At 46.0% G+C, this 18741-nt stretch overlaps 2 protein-coding genes across 4 annotated transcripts; both read right to left on the reverse strand.

The window, feature by feature from the left end:
• Window positions 1-5859: 5859 nt before the first annotated feature.
• On the reverse strand, window positions 5860-11178 carry pgap4 (post-GPI attachment to proteins GalNAc transferase 4). Of its 3 annotated transcripts, none has more exons than XM_061232561.1 (2): window positions 11096-11178; window positions 5860-7226 (listed from the first exon to the last, which is right to left on the reverse strand). In XM_061232561.1, the coding sequence occupies exon 2, from the start codon at window positions 7076-7078 to the stop codon at window positions 5906-5908; it is 1173 nt and encodes a 390-aa protein (XP_061088545.1). In that variant the 5' UTR covers window positions 7079-7226; window positions 11096-11178; the 3' UTR covers window positions 5860-5905. The 3 variants fall into 3 exon arrangements, with proteins under 3 accessions (XP_061088545.1, XP_061088546.1, XP_061088547.1); XM_061232562.1 differs by lacking the exon at window positions 11096-11178 and adding an exon at window positions 10797-10933; XM_061232563.1 differs by lacking the exon at window positions 11096-11178 and adding an exon at window positions 8488-10032.
• A 6582-nt stretch (window positions 11179-17760) lies between these two features.
• mrps28 (mitochondrial ribosomal protein S28) lies at window positions 17761-18461 on the reverse strand. Its single transcript, XM_061232393.1, has one exon. It carries the CDS (start codon window positions 18424-18426, stop codon window positions 17851-17853), a length of 576 nt encoding a protein of 191 aa, XP_061088377.1. The 5' UTR covers window positions 18427-18461; the 3' UTR covers window positions 17761-17850.
• Window positions 18462-18741: the final 280 nt, after the last annotated feature.

Genomic DNA, 18741 nt, shown 5'->3' on the forward strand with positions numbered 1-18741 from the left:
GCCCTTTTAAAAGGTCCAATATCCAGAAGAATGTTTCAAAAGTTTACAGATATCTGAGGGGTTAAAGTTTGTTCCTGCTTTGCTCCCATGTTATGACAGAAATCACGCACACAGCTCACAGGTATTTATGACATACACAGCGTGTTAAAATAAGCAACATAGTGCTGTAGGCTACCGTGCATGCACTCCCACCTAACCGATCTCAATGCCGCAGAGCAGAGATCCCCCACACAAGCGAAATTAAATGTATCCAGGACCGTCTCCGGGCGGTGACGGATATTTCACACTTTCTCATTTTTGCAGAGGGTTGCACTGTCACTTCCCAGCCGGAAGTCTGATGCTTCATCCCTGAACATCTGGAACAGTCCTTTACTGCAGTGCAAAGCAGTGAGCAACGACGAATCCTTCACAGTACAATGCTCGGTCATCTACAAAAGTCCAATAAATCAGCTCATCCAATAGGCTATTGGATTTACACTGGAATAAGTGCAATACACATACTGTAATGCTAGTGTGCAGAAAGGTGTGTAGGTTAGCCTACCGCGAGTTACTGCCTGCATAACAACCATTTAGGACATTTGCAAATGTGTATATTCACTGGCGACAATTAAAAGTTTGCAAACTATATAGCCATTTAAACATTTAACTTCAGTCAACTGATCAGAATATAAATCGGAAGCACTGTCGCTCGTGCAGATGATTGCAACTTCGGTATCCTATGGAATTTACTTCAGGAATGCAGCATAGCCTACACAAGTTAACCAAAACCAAATGTGTGTTTTTCAGGTTTAAATCTGTGCGACTGTTATCTGATGCTCGAGAATAACGGGCTCTAAGCTCTAGTTTAACGTGCAGAGTGATTCCAAGCCAGATCGTGTGATGTGCTGAAAACAGAAAACATCTTACATTTCTCATCTCCTCGTCCGCCTTTGTTGCATTCCCACCGTTAATATTACTCTGGTCTTCTGTGTCCGTCCTTTCTATTCCGTCAGCCTGTGACATGTTGAATCCACACTTCTTTGTGCCGAACAAACAATCCAACTTTCTTCAGTTCATACCCGCAGCTGAGCGCAGGAAATCCGGGTTATTGTTTCCAGCGCGAATCTAAAGTAATGCACTCAACTAGACAACGAGTCTCACAACTAATCAGGAAATATATAGGTCATGATTATTTGAGTTATCTTTGACGATTTTCACAATAGAACTGGTTTACCGTTTTCTTTACCGAAGCCATGATTTCGGACCCATCATGTGACAGAATCTGGCGGAAATAGCAAGAACTCCTGACGGAAAATTTTATGGTTACTGCTGGCAAAATCTCTGCTGCTAACTTAAGACCAAGCGCAGGAGATACAGGATGCGTGCTGAGGTTGTGGGAGGCATGAGCCTTTATATTAACAATACTGTGGTTAATCCGTCATATTAGCCTACTTCCAGGACTAATTCTGACATTAGCTACTGAAATATAGAACTACAATATTGAAGATATTGTGTATTCTTTCGTAAGCACTTTCATCGCAAATCCACATTTTGCCAGTCGATTATGCACTTTTTTTATCGTGTACAGTTTTCGTAGAACTAATATCATCTCATTAGATCAACCGGTCCTGGGGTCACCTTAAGCGTGTGGTTGTTTTTGTCACAGCCAATCTATTGATCTATAATTGCTCTTCGACTACAGCTGAATATAAGTAAGAAAGCAGTTCTTATCGATTACAGTTAATTGGCAAAGAGGCTTTCTCATTCACCTGATCAAATGAAAAAAAAGTGGATACTTTTTACAAAAAATACTTTTTACATTTCATTTTTATTTTATTGTCCCTCTAGGTGACAGAAACATCAGAGGCAGAGAGTGCGTTCACACAATCTACTGATGTTACTTCAGCAGCAACTACATTACAGAATTCAGATAGTATCTGAAAATGTAAAAAACAAAAGGCCAATGATGGCAATGCGATTCCTTCACGTGATTAAATGTTCCGTATATAATCATATAAATCATATCTGCAGTCATATGCTGCAATAGCCTGAGCTAATAAACATTTAAAATCTCAAATACAAACAAATGTAAACACAACTGGCGACTAAACACACCCTTTTGAAAATGAACAAACAAAACCTGGTGCTCAGCACAAACCAAAATACAGTAATATTAAATATTCAGTATTCCATGAGGTCTGTTTAACTCAGTGAATATTAAAAATGCCATAAGGTTTAAGTCTCAGTGTATATTATATAAGCCATAATCTCTGAAATATGTAGTAAGGTCTTATGGCTGAGGGGCAGTGGGAGTGGTCATATGATAAAGAACAGAACACACATTAAAGGTACAATGGGTAAGATTTTTGTGTCAAAACATTGTCACAAGACCATTGTAAATCCCTTCCTATCATTGAAAAAGGCCCACTGACATGTTGACTCACCCTCTGCCTGTGTATATAGTCCTTAGATTAAGGTTTCAGAATATACAGGTGACGGGCCGTCATTCTGTAATAAAACATTGTATCACTGTACATTGTATCGTCCTACAATAATTCAAGCTCATTGACAAATTGGTTCTACACTGTGTTCCAAATTATTATGCAAATTATATTTAATTTGCAAATGACAGTCAGCATAATTTTCAAGTCATCAACTGTTAGGGTATAATTCGAATGTTATTGAACAAACCTCCCAATGATAACTGTATTTTTTTCAAAAATAAAAAACTTAAAATGCACTGTTCCAAATTATTACGCACAACAGTTTCAAAACATTTTATAGGTTGTAAAGAACTGAAAATGATCATTTGTTGAATTTGCAGCATTATGTCATATTTAATGAAATCAAAAGCTATTTCAATCAAAAACATCTTAACAGGTCAAGTTACATTTTAACATAGGACCCCTTATTTGATAGCAGCTTCACAATTCTTGCATCCATTGAACTTGTGAGTTTTTGGAGAGTTTCTGCTTGAATTTCTTTGCAGGATGTCAGAATAGCCTCCCAGAGCTGCAGTTTGGATGTGAACTGCCTCCCACCCTCATAGATCTTTTGCTTGAGGATGCTCCAAAGGTTCTCAATAGGGTTGAGGTCAGGGGAGGATGGGGGCCACACCATGAGTTTCTCTCCTTTTATGCCCATAGCAGCCAATGATGCAGAGGTATTCCTTGCAGCATGAGATGGTGTATTGTCATGCATGAAGATGATTGTTACGGAAAGCACGGTTCTTCTTTTGGTACCATGGAAGAAAGTGGTCAGTCAGAAACTCCACATACTTTTCAGAGGTCATTTTCACACCTTCAGGGACCCTAAAGGGGCCGACCAGCTCTCTCCCCATGATTCCGGCCCAAAACATGCCACCTCCTTGCTGACGTCACAGCCTTGTTGGGACATGGTGGCCGTCCACCAACCATCCACTACTCCATCCATCTGGACCATCCAGGATTGCACGGCCCTCATCAGTGAACAAGACTGTTTGAAAATGAGTCTTCATGTATTTCTGGGCCCACTGCAGCCGTTTCTGCTTGGGAGCATTGGTTAGGGGCGGCCGAATAGAAGGTTTATGCATAACTGCAAGCCTCTGGAGGATCCTACACCTTGATGTTCGCGGGACTCCAGAGGCACCAGCAGCTTCAAATACCTGTTTGCTGCTTTGTAATAGCATTTTAGCAGCTGCTCTCTTGATCCGATGTTTTTGTCTGGCAGAAACCTTCCTCATTGTGCCTTTATCTGCACGAACCCGTGTGTGCTCTGAATCAGCCACACATCTCTTAACAGTACGATGATCACGCTTAAGTTTTCATGAAATATCTAAGGTTTTCATACCTTGTCCAAGGCATTTAACTATTTCACGCTTTTCGGCAGCAGAGAGATCCTTTTTCTTTCCCATATTGCTTCAAAATGGAAATTACCTTTTGTACCTTTAAACTTGCTAAGTGAAGCAAACAAAACTATTCAACGATGAGCTGATAATACAAAAGGCACTTTTACCATTACAAATTGCACTTTTACCATTACAAATTGCACAGCGGTACACACACACACACACACACACACACACACACACACACTCACACTCACACACGCGTGCGTGCACACACACACGCACACACACACACACGTGCGCACACACACACGCACACGTACACACACACACACACACACACACGCACACACACACATGCACTTGCACACACACACTCACACGTGCACGCACACACACACACACACACTCGTACACACACACTCACACAAATACACACCCACACATACACACGCACACACACACACACGTGCGCACACACACCCGCACTCTCACACACACACCCGCACACTCACACACACACACACGCAGTTGCACACACACACTCACACGTGCACGCACACACACACACACACACGCACACACACACCCACACACATGCACATGCACACGCACACACACACTCAAACACATACACACCCACACATACACATGCACACACACACCCGCACTCTCACACACACACACACACACACACACACACTCACACGTGCACGCACACACACACACACACACACGCACACACACACACACATGCACACGTGCACGCACACACACACTCACACACATACACACCCACACATGCGCACATACACATGCACACTCACACACATGCACACACACACACACATGCACTCTCACACACACACATGCACTCTCACACACATGCACACACACACACACACACACCCGCACTCACACACGCACATGCACACTCACAGACACACACACGCACACACACAAACGCGCACACACACACCCGCACTCACACGCACACTCACACACACACGCACACACACACACACACGCACACACACGCACACACAAACGCGCACACACACACACACACTCACACGCACGCACACACACACGCACACACACACGCACACACGCACACACACAAACGCGCACACACGCACGCACACACACACACACACGCACACACGCACACACGCACACTCACACACACACACACACACACACACACACACACACGAGCAGCAATGGAAGCACAAAACAGCAATAACATTGTGGCTGAGTGTGATCCTGACTGACAGCTGTCATCTTCATTCCAGACGCTGATCTCACTTGTAAACAGACCCAGGTCACATCTGCGTCTGACACACATTTGAAACACTTTAGCTCTTTAGATGGAACTCCTGAAGACACCTGAAAAGCAGAGTTACTCATGAGAACATGAAAGGGCAGCCTGTAGCGTAGTGGTTAAGGTAAAGGACTGGGACACACAAGGTCGGTGGTTCTAATCCTGGTGTAGCCACAATAAGATCCGCACAGCCATTGGGCCCTTGAGCAAGGCCCTTAACCCTGCATTGCTCCAGGGGAGGATTGTCTCCTGCTTAGTCTAATCAACTGTACGTCGCTCTGGATAAGAGCGTCTGCCAAATGCCAAAAATGTAATGTAATACAGAATACTGGCAAAATGCTGGCCATCTGCAGTGGTGTCACTGCATCTAAAGGGCTGAAGTGATTCACGTCAAGGCTGGATCGGGGGCTGGATCGGGGGCTGGATCGGGGGCTGGATCGGGGGCTGGATCGGGGGCTGGATCGGGGGCTGGATCGGGGGCTGGATCCTGCTCTCTTCCTGACGTTTCCTTCCCTTGAGGGAATAGAGCAGGTGGGGGTGTGTGTGGGGGTTCAGAGCAGACGGGGGTGTGTGGGGGGGTGTGTGGGGGGGTTCAGAGCAGACGGGGGGGTGTGTGGGGGGGTTCAGAGCAGACGGGGGGGTGTGTGGGGGGGTTCAGAGCAGACGGGGGGGTGTGTGGGGGGGTTCAGAGCAGACGGGGGTGTGTGGGGGGGTGTGTGGGGGGGTTCAGAGCAGACGGGGGGGTGTGTGGGGGGGTTCAGAGCAGACGGGGGGGTTCAGAGCAGACGGGGGTGTGTGGGGTTGGCCCTGACGGAGGAGAAAGCTCCGATGTGTGTGATGAGGTTGGGCTCCAGGCTGTGTGCTCTCTCCCCCGGGGCTGAGCGGGCGATGTGGTACAGAACCGTGTCCTTGGCCCGCCCCCGAACACAGAGCTCCGCCTCCAGGTACCGCGCGGCTCGCAGGGAGGCGTTGCCAGGAAACAGCATGGCGGGGGTGCAGCACTCGGTTGCCGGGGCGACGGCGTAGAGCTGGGGGGACAGGCGGCGGAGCTCCAGCAGGTAGTGCCTCCCCAGGAGCTCCGCCACGGCCATGACGTACGGCACCAGCAGGGCCAGACGCAGCCCGGGGGGGCCCCGGGGACTCAGGGGCAGCAGCACAGTGCCCCCCACCAGCCCCAGACCCAGCCACTCCAGCAGGCGGTAGGGCTCCGGGTTCCAGTAGCGCTGCAGCCGCTCCGGGTGGTACAGCTTCACGTACAGCGTCCGCGAGGCGAAGGCCCGCGACAGCAGGTCCTCCAGCACGGGGAAGAAGTCGGGCCTGGGCAGGGCGTCGTCCTCCAGCAGCACCACGTTCTGCGGCTCGTACAGGGCCCAGCCCCTCTGCAGGCAGAACACGTAGTCCCGCTTCTCCTTCTCGAACACGTTCACCTCCGCCCCGCCCCGCCCGCGCCGCGCCACCCGGAACCTCCTCTCCAGCAGGAGCACGTCCTCGTTTCCCTGGGGACCGCTTTCCACGTCGCACACCAGCACTTGTGGGCAGGCGGGTCCCTGGCAGGCCTGCAGCAGTGTGGACAGCCGCTGCATCACCTGCAGCAGGTAGTGATACTCCCCGCCCTCCGTGCGCCGGGCTGTCACCACGGTGACCAGCAGGTGCGGCCGGGCGCTGTGATTGGCCGGGGGCGGAGCGTGAGCGTTGGGGGCGCTCCAGAAGCTCAGCGCCTCCTGCCCGCGCGCGTGGCTCTCGGCCAGGGCGCGGTCGCTCAGCCGGTCCAGGTACAGCGAGCGCAGGAAGTAGTACGAGTGCAGCAGCCGGTGGCACAGCGTCGGCATGACAACGGCAAACGTCAGGAGGCAGAGCCCCAGCCCCTGCAGCACCGCGCGGGGGGGCCGCGGGGGCCGCCGCGCGACACAGCGCCATCCAGACATCTTATTCTCACCACCTGTATTCATCCAGCATCGCTACGGACAGAGACCACTTCATACAGCGCTTTTTAAAGGCTGTTTATCTGCACACAGTGACTGGGTTAGGAGCATCTGAGTCATCAGGAGATATTCCCTCCGTTGTTGAGATCACATGACTGGGGAGCCGTCACACCGTCTGGAGAAAACAAACAGGAGTTACCCATCCTGTGTGCCCTTCAAATGTTACCTTTAGAATTAAATAAAAATCAGCGTCTGCAACACAACCCCCCAAACCTGCCCCAACACAATACAGCCCCCCCAAACCTGCCCCAACATAACACAGCCCCCCCAGACCTGCCCCAACACAACACAACCCCCCCAAACCTGCCCCAACACAACACAACCCCCCCCAAACCTGCCCCAACACAGCCCCCCAAACCTGCCCCAACACAACCCCCCTTAACCTACCCAAACACAACACAGCCCCCCCAAACCTGCCCCAACACAACACAACCCCCCCCAAACCTGCCCCAACACAACACAACCCCCCCCAAACCTGCCCCAACACAACACAACCCCCCCAAACCTGCCCCAACACAACACAACCCCCCCAAACCTGCCCCAACACAACACAACCCCCCCTAACCTGCCCCAACACAACACAACCCCCCCAAACCTTATGATGCTTTTACTTTCAGCATGATGTGAGATAGTGGAAAACCAGCTCTACTGAGATAAGCCTGGTAGCTTAATGCTTCAAAAGCTAAAGAGATTACTGGGTTCCGTACTAGAGTACTAGAGGAGATGGAAATGACCAAGCATCATCTGATCATATTTAGCTCTCTGATTTAATGTAACATGTGGGAAGTAACATGAAATAACAGTCATTTTGAAATAAAAAATGTTTTTATTTCATTTAATTATTTCACAATTAATTGACTTATTGCGGTATTTATTCATGATTATTTATATGATAAAGGCATATTTATTTAATTCAGACAAAAATGTGATTTCATAACCTACAGCCTCATGCGAAATATATAAACAGACTGAATCTCCTACAGCAGAGACATGAAATATGGCCACATCTAATCAGCAAATACTACACCCCATATACCCCATATTAACCCCATATACCCCATATTAACCCCATATTAACCCCATATACACGAGCAGGCACGTCAGACACACCAATACAGGTTTAGCAGTCAGTAGTATGTAAATTATACATCCCCGTTTACGACAAGCCAACCTAAATGCTAATGCTAAATGCTCAACCAAGGGAAACAACAGCAGTTGATGACAGTATCAGGTTTGTAGAACACCAGACCAAAATGCGAGCCCAAGGCGTAGCTTTTAGTACAGAGTCTTTATTAAAATAGAAAGGTCAGAAAGGTCAATAGCCAGAAAACGGAATCAGCAGGCATAATGCAGATCGAAGTCAATAGTCCACTCACCAGCAAACGGGTACAATATGGATAATCCAACACGTAGTCATGGTCACAGGCGAAGGGTCAAAAACAAACAGGCAAATCAGACAGAATCGGAAACCACAAAATGAAGTCGAAAAACAGAAACAGGTCGATACACAGTGGATCAAAACTATACAGACGGGATAGGCGGAATAAGGAAGTTTAAAATAACAGGTTGATCTGCTAACAGAAAATAACACTGGAGGGTGTGGAGTTTTCTTTTATTGAACAAACAGATGGGTTTATAAAAGACAGATAGCAAGATGGAATCAGAAAGTGAAAACACAGGTGAAATGAATAACAACGAATGAACAAATTGAGAGGGTGACTATGGTGTGCACTGTGGTCGTCGCCCTCTCACTAAGACACGGAAACGCAACGCACAGACGTACAGAGATGAGCCACATCAAAGTTTTATAGACTGATGAGAGCAAGGTTAACCTCTGCCAAAGTGATCAAAAGGCCAAAGTGTAGAGAAAGAAGGGATCTGCTCATGATCCAAAACATACAAGCTCATCTGTGAAGCACGGTGGAGGAAGTGTCATGGCTTGGGCTTGCATTGCTGCTTCTGGAGTGGGCTCACTAATCTTTATTGATATAACTCACGATGGTAGCAACAGGATGAATTCAGAAGTCTACAAAAACATTCAGTCTGCCAATTTATAGAGAAATGCCCCCAAATTAATTGGGAGGAGCTTCATCATGCAGCAAGACAATGGCCCAAAACACACTGCCAACACAACAATGGACAAAAGTAGGGAGAAAAAGTGGAAGGTTTTAGACGTGCCAAGTCCATCACCAGACCTTAACCCAATTGGGCATTCACCTCCTGGAGAGGAGACTGAAGGGAAAAAAACCCTGAACAACTGAAAGAGGCTGAAAGAGGCTGAAAGAGGCTGAAAGAGGCTGTAGTAAAAGCCTGGAAAAGGCATCACAACAGAAGAATGGAACAGTTTGGTGATGTCAACGGGTCTCAGGTTGGATGCAGTTATTGCAAGCAAGGGATATGCTACCAAATATTAAGTGTTGCTCACCTAAATATCGGGTTATTTTGCCAAAGGAGCTATGTTCTGAGTAGTTTAACACATTTGGGTGTAAATGCCAGGAAATAGAAGCTGGAATTCGGAACTCTTATCTCATGTTCATTTTTTTATCTCAACCCCAAATGCATTCAGTTTATTGCAAAAACAAAGGAATTGGCCTCGCTGTTCCAATACTTTTAGAGGGCACTGTATGTGTGTATATATAGGTATGCCCTAGATATACTCTAATACTCGACTAATAAAGGTTGTTAAATGGCATTTCGTTATACACTGATTTTGTACCCATAGTACATTTGGCGTTTGGGGGAGGTTGATTTGTACCATTGTGTAAGCACTATGTTTACTCGTTTTATTATTTGGAGAAGCGCTGAAACTCCAAATGTTTCCACGTTTCGGTCACCCTAAAGCTCTCGTACTTCGGTCTGCTTACAGACAAAAAAACTCGCAAATGAAGACTCGCATCGGATAGTTTCTGAATCACGTGGAAGCGGAGGGAGTGTGTACATTCTGGGTGGTCGCAAGGGGCCGGACATCGTCTTCAATTGAACAGTTTTTCATTTTGAAGTGGTTTATGGAAATATATCACTCCTATGAAGCAATCAGAGTGCGAGATTTGCCTACCCGTTTTTAGAATTTAGAATTTAGTAGAGCTATAATTTAGTACAGCTATCGCTGTGAGCCCAACTCCTCCCATGCCAATGGCGGATATAGCCTTGGCATGAGCTGGTAACGTTAGCTACCGATCAGCACTTAAATTTCATAGCTGCCAACTCTCACGCTTTCGGCGTGAGACACACGCATTTGCCTGTTTTCACACGCACATGCAAATGCGTGTGTCTCACGCCGAAAGCGTGAGAGTTGGCAGCTATGAAATTTATATTAATCCATATTAACGTAGGCCTAACGCCAAAATACAACACATCTGTAAACACTGGAAGAAAAACGTTCGTAAAACTCGTATACTTGCAGTTTCGTTTTTAAATGTCACACCATATAATAGTAGCCTACCCACTATAACAATTGACAACAATCGGTAATAATTGTCTATTTAACTGTGGATCGAGTATATAATAATAACCAGCTCATTTTAATTCACAAAGACTAAATCCTACACATAGAACTGATACACACGGATGGTCGTCCTTGATTTATAACGTAACCTTGCACTTGGAGGCCAAATTCAGACTCAGGAAATTAAGTTAAGTTCCCCATTTCTACCAAACTCTTCAAATAAAAAAACAAAGATTTCACCTGAAAACAAAGGCATCGCGAAAAGTCTCGTCTTTCCAGTTGCTAGTGTATAAAATATAAAAATAAAATTTCATAACCTGGTGTCATGGAGATGGAAATGCACTAGAAAACAAGGTGACGGACTAGCTTGCTGGCTAGGCAGCAATCAAATGTTACATGTAGCCTAAAGGATCAGATCACCAGTGTGCAGCTCTCTAGTAACCTTTATCGACACGTGAATTGGAAACGGTAACCTTATTAAAGACAACCCGCATAGGCTAAAATTTAAACAGCTTATTACATTTTAAATTAGATTATACCTCATAGTATCTTCTGTTGTCTTGGATGGCATGGATTCCGTAGGCTTTAGCGACAGTTTCTTTAGCGTGATGTTAGGTTTACTTATATTACGGTAAGAAGTCAGAAGGGTTGTACCGTAATATCTGGATAACAGCATCACATAAAATGCGCTACAATTTTGTTTTGATGTTCTAATATTCTAGGGGCTTAACTCGGGTAATATATTGAATCGGATATTCCAGAGAAGAGGAGACTATGCGGCCAACACATTTTCTGCGTTGAAACAACTAGTGTTATGTGCATATGAATATGCAATGGTGCTGTATTCTAAGATACTATTTTTTCTATTTGGCTAATTTAGTCTGTATGAGAGGATGGCTTATGAGAAGCCTCTGATGTTTACAGGAAAGTACGGATGTGCCCATATGAGTTTGGTCCGTTAGCTGATGCTGAACTGAGTTAGACTGAGATAATGCTGTCGAAACCTGTGCGATATAGGATGATTGCCCAAGTGAGTTCATACCAGGGTGATGCTACTGTGGTGTGGAGTGAGTCAACAGCCTTCAGGATCCCGGCACTGGAGAGCTAGCTCTTCTCTTAACCACTGTCAGAGCTACTCAAGTCCTTAACTTACATATGCTAACTGTAAGCAGCAATATACCATTTAAATATGCCACTTAAGGCTTTCGCAAGCAAGGTTTCTTCTGGAATTGTGCATCTCTTTTTTTAACGAATTAACTAAGTAATATATAATGTTCACTAATATTCTGTCCATAACATAAAATCACATGTATAAACTAGAAATCATATTGTTATTTTGTCCATAACTAGGCCTACACTTAAAATCAGTGTAGGCCAAAGTGTTTTTTTTTGTTTGTAATATGCTTTTGAGTTCTTCTACCGTTCTTTACAAATAAAGCATGATTGCATATTTACTGTTAGTAGTAATGTATTATTTTAAATAGACCACTTGTGCAACGCAACCGTCTCTGTGAAACTGAAATCTATATCTTGTTTATTAATCTGCTGCTATGGATGCAATATCAACACCAACAAATATTCCAAATTCCGTTTCTTACAGCATAATACCTGGATAGTGGAATAGCGAAGCGAATCGCATTGATGGAACGATGTGACTAATGGTCAAAGAATCTACATTAGTGTTAGTGTTAAATAATTTGAATTTTTTATGCTACAGTGACATACGCCCTGATGGACAAAAAATAATATATATAACCTATATATAATTTTTAGATAATATAATATTAATATTAATTCATATTCTCAATCAACTATGTTGTGGTTCCTGAGCCATTTCTGCTACAAATATGGACATTCATAATGTTAAGAATTATAAACATACACCCAGTGATCACTTTATATGGTGAACCTGTACACCAGCTTGTTAATGCAAATATTTAATCAGCCAATTATGTGGCAGCAACTAAATGCACAAAAGCATGCAGACATGGTCAAGAGGTTTGGCTGTTTTTCAGACCAAATGCCAGAGTGGGGAAGAAATGTGATTTAAATGAATTTGACCGTGGAATGATTGTTGGTGCCAGACAGGGTGGATTGAGTATCTCAGAAACTGCTGATCTCCTGGGATTTTGACACATACATTCTCTTGAGATTGCAGAGAATGGTGCGAAAAACTAAAAACATCTAATCATTCTGTGGGGGAAAATGCAAACAAGGGCCAGACAGGTGGAAGCCAATGCTGACAAAGTGTTTCACAGTGAGATACTAAAAAACACAAAACATCAACAAACAGGATACAACAAAAAACACAAAAGCAATAAAAACAGAACAAAATAAGATAGAATATAAATATAATAATAATTTTTAAAAAGAATAAATAAACAAAGTCTTGCATAAAGAAGGTCAAAAAGTCCACAAAGAGCCACATGGCCCAGAAGCCCCTGCCCTGCAAGCCAGCTGAGGAACCCCCCCTCCTTCCACAGGCTCCTCCCCCTCACCAGGACCTGCACCCCCCCACACAAGGCAAGGTGAGCCTACCTGCCAGCTCAGGCCGAAACCATGGTAACATGGACACTCCCAAGACACAAAAAAAACATACAAATTAAACTACTATTTCCATAAGTTATTCCAAGTTATGAGTTGCTTGAGCCCATTTTGCTTTTAACTCTGGACTGAAGAAGTGGAAAGTTTTAGACACTCTAAAACCCAATCATTAACACTGAACAGCATTTCTACTGAAAATATTGGCTGAGGATTTGATTGGACACTATGCCTTAATGACATTAGCATTTTAGATGAACTGTGGTAAGACTTATGGGAGCATAGCACCCTCCAGCTCCTGGTGAGGAGAGAAACTACTGTAGCTGGAAAAGGGTGATAAATCAACAGGGTAAAAAACACAACTGGCCTCCACTACAGCCCAAGCACACCAAGAACTATAACTATAAACGATGACGATGTGAGCACCCACACTGAGGAACCATAACGTACTGCACCCACACTGAGGAACCATAACGTACTGCACCCACACTGAGGAACCATAACGTACTGCACCCACACTGAGGAACCATAACGTACTGCATCCACACTGAGGAACCATAACGTACTGCATCCACACTGAGGAACCATAACGTACTGCACCCACACTGAGGAACCATAACGTACTGCACCCACACTGAGGAACCATAACGTACTGCATCCACATAGTCATTTTGAACGTGAAGCCTTGTATCCCAAGGATATGGTTCCTCACTGTATTTGTCGTGATAGTTGTGGTATGGACTCACCTTGATTAAAAACGTATTTATGGATATAATTCTTGGTGTGGGTGGGCCGTAGCTGATGTGTAGAGTTGGTGTGGGTGGGCCGTAGCTGATGTGTAGAGTTGGTGTGGGCGGCTGTGGCTGATGTGTAGAGTTAGTGTGGGCGGCTGTGGCTGATGTGTAGAGTTGGTGTGGGCGGCCGTGGCTGATGTGTAGATGTGTGGGCGGCCGTGGCTGATGTGTAGATGTGTGGGCGGCCGTGGCTGATGTGTAGATGTGTGGGCGGCCGTGGCTGATGTGTAGATGTGTGGGCGGCCGTGGCTGATGTGTAGATGTGTGGGCGGCCGTGGCTGATGTGTAGATGTGTGGGCGGCCGTGGCTGATGTGTAGATGTGTGGGCGGCCGTGGCTGATGTGTAGATGTGTGGGCGGCCGTGGCGGGCTGTAGTGGGCCCGTGTGTGGTACCACGCAGGGAGCAGAAGGTGGAGGGTCTGGCCCGTGTCCGGCTGCTGGCTCAGTGGTAAAAGCGCATGGCAGTGTCTGCGGTTTCATGGAGATTCTGTTTTTGTCTCCAGGTGCAGAACCTGCGCTCGCAGGTGTCCCGTGCTGCCGTGGCAACCCTGGGGGAGCTGTACCTCCACCTGCAGTGTCTGATGGACCCTGCTGTACCTCCACCTGCAGTGTCTGATGGACCCTGCTGTACCTCCACCTGCAGTGTCTGATGGACCCCGAGCTGGACCAGGGCATGGCATTGGGACATTGCGCAGCTGTACCACGACGGCGCTGATCAGTGGGGGCTTCAGGTGGGCGGGGCCAGGGCCAGGGGCGGGGTCTGTATTATTACATCACATTCCACAGACACTCATATCCAGTGCAGCCAATCAAACACCTATCATTCCACCATGAGTACAAGCCAATCAGCACAGCAGCAGCACGACCATCAACCAAACACCTGCTGTCCTTTTAACATCATCCTCACAGCCACACGCCAGCCTGGGGCGCAGGGCTCACAGCCTCACTAACGGGAGTGTCACAGCGTGTCCTGTGTGCAGTGTGGGGTCTGTGTGCAGTGTGTGGTCTGTGCGCAGTGTGGGGGTGAGGGAGTGTCAGTGTGTGGTCTGTGTGCAGTGTGTGGTCTGTGTGCAGTGTGGGGGTGAGGGAGTGTCAGTGTGGGGGTGAGGGAGTGTCAGTGTGTGGTCTGTGTGCAGTGTGGGGTCTGTGTGCAGTGTGGGGGTGAGGGAGTGTGCGGCTGCAAGAGGGACGTGACGAGCAGCTTCCTGTCCGCCGTGGACAGGCTGCTCTACGACTCCTCACAGGAAGTCAGGTGGGCGGCGTCTTCACCCGCCTGTGAGCTCTGCCGCAGGGACACTGCAGGTCTAATACGCTAACGCTAACATACACACTGACCTCTCCCTTTCAGATAGGCTAATGCTAACATACACACTGATCTCTCCCTTTCAGATAGGCTAATGCTAACGCTAACATACACACTGACCTCTCCCTTTCAGATAGGCTAATGCTAACGCTAACATACACACTGATCTCTCCCTTTCAGATAGGCTAATGCTAACGCTAACATACACACTGACCTCTCCCTTTCAGATAGGCTAATGCTAACATACACACTGATCTCTCCCTTTCAGATAGGCTAATGCTAACGCTAACATACACACTGACCTCTCCCTTTTAGATAGGCTAATGCTAACGCTAACATACACACTGACCTCTCCCTTTCAGATAGGCTAATGCTAACATACACACTGATCTCTCCCTTTCAGATAGGCTAATGCTAACGCTAACATACACACTGACCTCTCCCTTTCAGATAGGCTAATGCTAACATACACACTGATCTCTCCCTTTCAGATAGGCTAATGCTAACGCTAACATACACACTGATCTCTCCCTTTTAGATAGGCTAATGCTAACGCTAACATACACACTGACCTCTCCCTTTCAGATAGGCTAATGCTAACATACACACTGATCTCTCCCTTTCAGATAGGCTAATGCTAACGCTAACATACACACTGATCTCTCCCTTTCAGATAGGCTAATGCTAACGCTAACATACACACTGATCTCTCCCTTTCAGATAGGCTAATGCTAACGCTAACATACACACTGATCTCTCCCTTTCAGATAGGCTAATGCTAACGCTAACATACACACTGATCTCTCCCTTTCAGATAGGCTAATGCTAACGCTAACATACACACTGATCTCTCCCTTTCAGATAGGCTAATGCTAACGCTAACATACACACTGACCTCTCCCTTTCAGATAGGCTAATGCTAACGCTAATGTACACACTGATCTCTGCCTTTCAGATGGGCTCATGCTAATGTACACACTGATCTCTCCCTTTCAGATAGGCTAATGCTAATGTACACACTGATCTCTGCCTTTCAGATAGGCTCATGCTAATGTACACACTGATCTCTCCCTTTCAGATAGGCTAATGCTAATGCTAATGTACACACTGATCTCTGCCTTTCAGATAGGCTAATGCTAATGTATACACTGATCTCTCCCTTTCAGATAGGCTAATGCTAACGCTACCATACACACTGATCTCTGCCTTTCAGATGCTGTGGCCAACAGATTGTGGGGATTTTGAGGGCTCACCATGGCTTCCAGAAGATGAAGAAGTTTCCCGTAGAATGATTAATATCCAGATCTGAGATGTTATGAGATGACAGCATGGGCATTTATTTACAGAACAGTAAATACGTAAAACAAGCCTGTCTGTTTGACGCTCCTCCCTATAGTTTCTATACTGACAAATATTTCTACAATAAAATGAATCATACCTCCTTCAAAGTCTGTCCATTGCATCATCAGTGACATTAGACATTGGTGACTGACCATTGCCTGCCTGTGGTGGAATGGCTCTGCTGCAAATTGCACAATGATAAAACATATCATGTGACATACTATTGTATAATATAATATTGTACGTGACTGTGTGTATGGAGAATATTATAATTTTAATAGTTGACGAATGAAAAAGAGTTTATGGTGCGTACGAATTCATCCAAAAGTGACACTAAAGGGTGTTACCTGAATTGGCCAGTAGGTGGCAGCATTGCATCGTTTCCAGTCGCATGTTTTTTTCTCATCATGAAATTGGGCTCTGAGTCGCAGTGAATAATTCTCACTAATCTCAGCATTATTGGTGGATTTTGGGAGAGAAAACATGCGAAAAAGAACAGAATCACCGCTGATCCTTTGTTCACTACACCTCGAGTTTTCAGAAAGGCTTCACCATCTAAATTCAGTGACATTTTAATGTTTTAATTCTGAAATGAATTATTCACTGCAAAAAGTTACATTATTCTGGTATCAGGTTTTGCGATGTACTGGTAGCTGTTCCAGCTTGAATCAACACTTCAGTGCCATTCCAAACAGAATTTAAAGGCCATTAATATTCAATATTCCCATCTCTGAATACCTGATGTCCTTGCACACCATTAGATCCGTGGTTCTCAAACCACTCCATTACAAGGCATTTTGACTCCTGGGGGCCACCAGGCAGATCCAGGTATCCGATGTCTTCAGTCTCAAGAACACCTTAAACTAATAAAGGGTTTGATCAGTTGCATCAGGTGTGCTTGAGGTGGAACACAAATACCTGGTGGTCCCCAAAGAGAGGTTTGGGAACCACTGAATTAGATTATTTCTTATACATTGATTGTAATTTCATCAAATAAACCTTCGCATATTCCTGCTGGAATAATTACAAAATAAATCAATAATAAAACGACACACACGGACCTTTTCCATTGGGTTACAAGTCAATCTGGCACCAGAGCAGATTATTCAGGTCGTAAACACAAACTATGGGCACTTCTCTAGTCAGATTAATGACGTTATATTCATTTTAAATAAAATGTGGATAGATTCCCGAAAGTAAAAGCACGCTGTAATGAGAAGAGACATTCTCTACATGATCAGGGTGATTTATTATCAGAGAATAAGCAGCAGGACAGTAACAGGCCTCACGCCGCACTCCGTCCATTCCACACAGGCTACTCTTTCGGCCCAGCGCCTTTATCGATCAGTGCTAAAAGAACGGCGTCTGCCTCCAGTACGGTGGTGTCCGTGTGCGCCCCCAGGAACCGGGAAGTCATCTCCAGATCAACCAGCCGCACAAGCACCCGACAGCCGCGCAGGTACTTATCCCCGTCCACCTCGGGCCGCTTGCAAACGCAGTGAAACTTTGCCCCAAAGTCAATGTACAGGTCGTTTTCAACGACGTGAAAGATCTTTCCCACGGCGATTTTGTCCTTGGCTGGCCCCATCTGTATCAGAGGAGACTGTCGCAGCATGGACGCGAAGGAACCCGTCCCGGGGGTCGCCTCTCCTGCCGCTCTCTCTTGCTGCTGCTGCTGCTGCAAGTCCGAGTGCAGCTCGAAGGCGGCGGCAAAGCCGCTCTTCGGCTTCTCCGCTGCAGAAGCGCTCGCCTTGGACTCTGGGTCTCCTCCCGTTTCGCCAGGGCTGTCTGTGTGGAACAGGACTTTATGACAAGAAATTGCCCGCCTCGTAACAACACCAGCGCACGCGCCGCTGCTCATAGAACGCACAGCTCGACACAGCGCCGCCATCTTTGCTCGTGGAAATTCGCACAGGATTCTGGGAGCAGGAACAATGTGAAACTTTAATTCGGTCAAAATCAGAAACAGAAAAAATATCATACAAACAAGCATTTTAGTCAATACTAAATAAAATAATTAGAGGTAATTTGTGAAACAGAGGACGGATGTAACAAAGTGTTGATCAACGTGCACGATGACGTCATGGTGCGCTGTTTTCTGGTGCGCAGACTCAGTGATATTGATATTGAACGGATGGGCTGAGGACGCGGACTCGTTACAGCGCCGTGACTGTCCACATGTATTCCTGTCATATGTGTTAACGCA

This window comes from Conger conger, chromosome 2, assembly GCF_963514075.1.
Source record: "Conger conger chromosome 2, fConCon1.1, whole genome shotgun sequence".
Taxonomy (NCBI): Eukaryota; Metazoa; Chordata; class Actinopteri; order Anguilliformes; family Congridae; genus Conger; species Conger conger.